The sequence below is a fragment of the Scophthalmus maximus genome, chromosome 7 (genome assembly GCF_022379125.1).
Source record: "Scophthalmus maximus strain ysfricsl-2021 chromosome 7, ASM2237912v1, whole genome shotgun sequence".
Classification (NCBI taxonomy): Eukaryota; Metazoa; Chordata; class Actinopteri; order Pleuronectiformes; family Scophthalmidae; genus Scophthalmus; species Scophthalmus maximus.
Window position 1 is genome coordinate 27,036,102 of NC_061521.1, and position 6,340 is coordinate 27,042,441.

Consider the following 6,340-nt stretch of genomic DNA (forward strand, 5'->3'; position numbering starts at 1 on the left):
GCTTGATGCCAAGGTTCGACCATCCAAGGTAACTATATGCTCAGATAATGTTTCTCTGAAGTGTTTAAGGCCGAGTGCAATGACCTCAGTTTTTTTCTGAATTTAGAAGTAAGACATTATAAGTCATCCAGGCCTTTATGTCTTTAAGACGTCCTGAAGTTTGTCTACCTGATTAGTTTCATCTGGCTTTATAGATAAATACAGCTGGGTGTCACCAGCGTAGCAATGGAAATTGATTTGGTGTTTTCTTATAATATTGCCTATAGGAAGCATATATAGAGTGAAAAGTATCGGTCCCAGTACAGAACCTTGTGGAACTCCATGACTCACTTTTGTATGAATGGAAGATTTGTTATTAACGTTAACAAACTGAAATCTATCAGATAAGTAGGACTTAAACCATTCTAGTGCTGTTCCTTTAATCCCAATGTGTTCTAGTCTCTGTAACAGAATTTTGTGATCGATGGTATCAAATGCAGCACTAAGATCTAAAAGGACGAGAATAGAAACATATCCACTGTCTGAGGCCATGAGACGGTCGTTGGTAACCTTCAGTAGTGCTGTTTCTGTACTATGATGTTTTCTAAAACCTGACTGAATGTCTTCAAGCAGACTATTCCTGTGTAAATAGTCACATAACTGGTTAGCAACACTTTTTTCAAGGATTTTAGAGATAAAGGGGAGGTTTGATATGGGTCTATAGTTAGCTAAGGTATCTGGGTCTAGAGTTGTTTTTTTGAGCAGAGGTTTAACTACTGCCACCTTAAAGGCCTTTGGTACATAGCCTGTCAATAAAGATAAATTGATCTAATCTAATATGGAATTATTAATTAAAGGTAATACATCCTTAAATAGCCTTGATGGAATAGGATCTAAAAGACAGGTTGATGACTTGGATGAAGTGACAAGTGAAGTCAGCTCAGCCAGATATATAGGGGAGAAGCATTCTAAATGTAAATTAGGCGATACTATTGGTTCAGAAGCTACTGTACTGGACCGTGTGTCTGTGCCATTAGTGGGAAGAAGCTGGTAAATTTTTTCTCTGATGGTAATAATCTTATCTGTAAAGAAGTTCAAGAAATCATTGCTACTTAGAGTTGGAGGAATAGTCTGTTCAGTAGAGCTTTTACTCTCTGTCAGCCTGGCTACAGTGCTGAAGAGGAACCTGGGGTTGTTTTTATTTCCCTCTATTAGTGAAGAATAATAGTTGGTTCTGGCATTTCGGAGGGCTTTCTTATATGTAATTAAATTATTTTTCCAGTCAAGAATCATCTAGACTATTGAAACGCCACTTCCTTTCTAACCTACGTGACGTCTGTTTTAAAGCACGTGTCTGTGCATTAAACCATGGAGCTATCCTCCTCTGTTTGACTGTCTTCTTTTTCAGAGGGGCGACAGTGTCAAGTGTGGAACGTAGTGAGGCTGCTGCACTATCAACAACATCATCAATTTGTGTGGGAGTAAAGTTTTGATAACGATCCTGCACTGTATCGACACATGGCAGTAGAGTAAATAACGAAGGAACTGTTTCTTTGAATTTACTAACAGAGTTTTCTGATAGACACCTGCTGTAATAGAACTTTTTTCCAGATTCAGTAAAGTTATTAATCGAGAATTCAAATGTAACTAAGTAGTGATCGGACAGAGGGTTTTGAGGAAATACTATTAGATCGTCGCGGGTGAGATTAAAACAGTGAGGGGTTTTGTTTACATGTTGAGTAAAACCAATTGAGTCTATGAGCAAATTAAAGGCAGAACTAAGACTGTCGTTGGCAACATCCACATGAACGTTGAAGTCACCCACTATAATAACTTTATCTGTGCTAAGCACCAACTCTGATAAAAAGTCTAAAAGATCAGATTAAAATTCAGAGTAAGGGCCTGGTGGTCGATGAACGACTACAATAACTGGTTATTGACATTTCCAACTAGGGTGAAGGAGGCTAAGAGTTCAGCTTTCAAAAGTATGTTTAGGTCGAGGGTTGAGCAATAAGTCTGATTGGAAGATTGCTGCTACTCCTCCTCCTTGGCCTGTGGTCCGAGGAATATGAGTATTATTATAAGAGGGAGGTGTTGCACTTAAACTAACATATACATGTTTTGATCTTTATAAGATTTGTGTGACCTCTTTTATTTACCTTTGGTTTAGATAGTTGAAGTTGTCTTGGGGCAGAAATAGTTTCTATTGGGCTTTGTGGGGGCGACTGCTGTAATAGAAGCGCAGAGAAGCGTGTAAGACTGCAACTCTGCTTCCTGGTCCCAACTCTGAAATGTCACGGGTTTGACCGTCTAGGTAACCGAGTCAAGTTCCTACAAATGAGAGCTGCACCATCCAAAGTTGGATGAATGCCGTCTCTCCGCATCAGACCAGGAATTCTCCAAAAGGTGCTCCAGTTATCTATGAAGCCCACATTGTTATCTGGACACCACCTCGACAACCAGAGGTTTAGTGATGATGTGCGGCTATACATGTCATCACTGTTCAAGTTGGGCAGGGGTCCAGAGAAATCTATAGAATCCGACATTGCTTTTGCAAGTAGACTGTAATTACACTGTTTACATTGTGTACATTGTTAGTACACTGTATACATATTTGGTGCACTGTAAGTACACTCTAAGTACACAGACAGTGTTGCACTTTAAAAAAGAGAAAGAAGTGAACTTAATAAACGCAGCACTCCATTTTATCAAATGTTCCATGTCGACGTGACACATCCGCCAGGATCCGCCATGGTTTTTACGCTCAGTTTGTAATTTTCTGAAGTGTGATCTCCACTGCTGTGGTTTTTCTCACAACTTCCTTCAACAACATTGGACCTGATGTCTGGAAAATTTCTCTCCTGTCTCTCAGAACCAGTGCCAGGCTCGGCTCTTTGACCTGGTGACCACTCGTTCTTTTGAGGTGGTCATTGGGGCGTTGATCTGCCTGAACATAGTGACCAAAATGGTAGAGACGGACCAGCAGAGCCACGAGACAGAAGCCATTCTGTACTGTATCAACTTCATCTTCATCATCATCTTTTTCATTGAGTTCCTCCTGAAGATCGTCGCGCTCAGACGGCACTACTTCTCCCACTGCTTGAACATTCTGGACTTCACGGCCATTTTCATAACCATTGTAGGTGAGTCGACCACTTTTCATATGGTGATGTCATCATCTCGTCAGTTCATGAAATCACTTTTATGATGTCATTATCGCCTACTGTGCTCCTCCTCTGGCAAATGGAGACAACTGTTCTTTTAAACTTGATGGTAAAGTTCCCATAATGCTTTGGGATTTAGACAGGACCGTAATACGTCAAGAGTTCCATCAGTTGATTAGAGACATTCTTCTTCAATCTTCGACTTTTTAAGATAAAAAGAAACATAGAAATGTTTCTGGTTGAAGGAATTGTTTAGGTGTAATATTTCAAGGTCATTTGTGAAATACTTTCTCTTTCTTTCTTTCTTCCAGGTTTCTTCTTCAATGACCTCATCGAAAAGTATTTTGTCTCACCGAGTTTCGTCATTCTTCTCCGATTGGGTCGTTTTGGTCGGATCATCCTTCTCGTTCGCTGTTTCCAGGGGTTCCGGAAGTTACTTGTGGCCTTTATGATGTCACTTCCTGCCCTCTTCAACATTTTGCTCCTCCACTTTCTCTTCATGTTCACCTACTCCATCTTTGGCATGTTTAGCTTTGCCCATGTGAAGAGGGAAGCCCAGATTGACGACATGATGAACTTCGAGACGTTTGTGAACAGTATAATCTGCATGTTGATGGTCACCACGACAGCCGGATGGGACGGTCTACTGATTCCCTTCCTGAATACGCCTCCTGACTGTGACCCGGATGGGGAGAACCCAGGATCGAGTGTCAAAGGGAACTGTGGCAACCCGACAGTGGGCATCGTCTTCTTCACCTCCTACATCACCCTGTCCCTCCTGCTGGTCGTCCTCCTGTACATTGCTGTCTTCCTGGAGACCTTCAACGAGGACGAGCCCGAGCAGCCGAGTGACGACGACTTGCAGATGTTTTATAAAACCTGGAGGAAGTTTGATGCTGACGCCTCACAGGTGATACAGTACAGGTGAGCCCCATGAAGAGATCAGTGGTCATCATGAGCAGATCAGACTCAGCTCTTCTCTAACATCTCGTGTCCCACAGTCAGCTGTCAGACTTCTGCGACTCTCTGGAGGATCCTCTGAGGATTCCCAAACCAAACAGCATCAAGCTGATCCACATGGATCTGCCTCTGCTTCCTGGAGACAAGATTCACTGTGTGGACATCCTGCTGGCTCTCACTGCACAGGTAACGTTTTCCTGTCCACTGGTACCAAGTGTCTGCTCATTGAGTGAACTGTTGAGTTTCTCTCAATGATATTATGTCATTATTGTTGTTATTATTATTACTTTTTCATGTTTTGTCATCATATGTTGTATGTGTGCAGGTGTTCGGTGATTCAGGACAGATGGACACTCTCAAAGCCAAAATGGAGGAGAAGTTCATGACCAACAACTTGTCCAAGGTTTACACCATTCTATTCTATTCTATGTTCTGTTCTGTACAGCTGTAGCTTTAATCTCTACCGAACAGATATTCATAATAATGACCGATTAAGATCCTGCAGTTCTGTCAGATTCCAGCACTAGTGGAGAAAGAAAACACAAAGAGTGAAATGTAACGTTTTCTTATAACATTGCCTAAAGGACGAATACATAAAGTGAAAAGTATTTGTCCCAGCACAGAACCTTTTGGAACTCCATGATTCACTTTTGTATGAGTGGAAAATTTGTTGTTAACATTAACAAATCTATCTGACATAAACCATTCTAGTGCTGTTTCTTTAATCCACATGTTCGAGTCTCTGTAACAGAATCTTGTGATCGATGTGTCAGATGCAGCTCTAAGATCCAACAGGACGAGAATAGAATGAGAGTTTTGTGTGATTTAGTGAAGCTGAAACTTCAACAACCAATTCACTGAGTCTCACTTTACGCAGACGACTCCAGTCTTTATATTCAGCTGATTACTGTTTCCTGCAGTTGTCGTACGAACCAATCAGCAGCACCGTGAAGAGGAAACAGGAGGAGGTTGCGGCGACAGTGATTCAGAAAGCGTACAGGAAGCACCTCCTGCAGGACAGAGATCCTGAGCAGCCGATGGCCGAGCCTGCCGGTGTTGCTGCAGGTGTTTAAGGCTCCTCCCTCCTTCCTCCACTCCACAACCTTGACTTCCTGCCAGATGAGAAGTTGAGGCAGTTTGTCGTCTGATGATGTAATGCCTCACTTTTGTCCGGTTTTGTAGATACTGACTCTGATGCTCTTCTTCTGATGTTTTATCACAGTCTTCGTGTTCAGTTTTTCATCATCTGACAGACATCAGTCTTTGATATTAAACAATAATCCAGATAAATAATCCAATAACACTTACTAACTAACTGAGGGTGGCTGTGGCTCAGGAGTCACCTGATCCACAGTGTTTCTTTTAACTCAGAGCAACTTTGATGTGACAATATTCACAAACTGACATACCAGGTATTCGGCTAACACATTGCTAACATGTGAACAGTCACAATGCTAACGTGCTAATGTTTTGCAGGTATGAATTTTACCATGTTCACAATCTTAGTTTCATGTAGTGGCATTCAAACAGGAGCTAAGAAGAGTTGAGGCTGATGGGAATATCATTCTCTTCAGATGTTATTACAGTTCATCCATAACACATTTTCCCTAAGTTGTTGAGATGCTTCAGTCTGGACAAAAGAGGTGACTGACTTTACCTGGATAAAAACATGCTAACGTGGCTAAAGTCAAACAGGTCAAAGATCCAGCATGAAAAATAAACCTGGGACTCATCAGATCTCACTGAATCTCGTTTGGTGCAACTCGGACATATAAACATATTAAGTTTGTTTCTTATCAGACTGACTAAAAGATCAGACATATATAACTTAAAGCTCATAACAATTGAACAATTTAACAAATATGTCCAATATGTTTATTACAATATGTAACCCTAATCTAGGCGTATGTTTCTCACAGTAGTCCTCATTCTCCAAACTTTGTTGTAACTAGCGGGTTGTGATGTTGTTTGACATAGATTCATGTAACAATCACAATGAACATATAATAATACTCAAGTACGCATCAGTCTGGGACCTCTCAGATCATTTCACAGTTACCAACGGACGCAGACGAATCATGTGACATCTGTTGAGCGACTTGAACATGTCAACAGACCAGAGCAGAGAGGAGAAGATGTGATGTCTGTGATGTCTGGGAAGTCATGTGATGATGATTCCACAATGTCTCTGAACCAGTGTTGTCTTTTTTGTGGGCGAAATTTTAAAATATCAGGTA

General features: G+C 41.2%; 1 protein-coding gene across 2 annotated transcripts in view; it reads left to right on the forward strand.

Annotated features, from left to right (window-relative positions):
* Positions 1-5,917, forward strand: part of LOC118315799 (sodium channel protein type 4 subunit alpha B-like) — a 29,967-nt gene extending 24,050 nt beyond the window's left edge. For both annotated transcript variants that reach the window (XM_035643385.2, XM_035643386.2), the window contains exons 27-31: positions 2,852-3,122; positions 3,455-4,067; positions 4,145-4,289; positions 4,429-4,506; positions 5,024-5,917. In XM_035643385.2, coding sequence (XP_035499278.1) covers positions 2,852-3,122; positions 3,455-4,067; positions 4,145-4,289; positions 4,429-4,506; positions 5,024-5,176 — 1,260 coding nt within the window. In that variant the 3' untranslated portion in view covers positions 5,177-5,917. The remainder of the gene's footprint in view (positions 1-2,851; positions 3,123-3,454; positions 4,068-4,144; positions 4,290-4,428; positions 4,507-5,023) is intronic.
* The last annotated feature ends 423 nt before the right edge of the window (positions 5,918-6,340 follow it).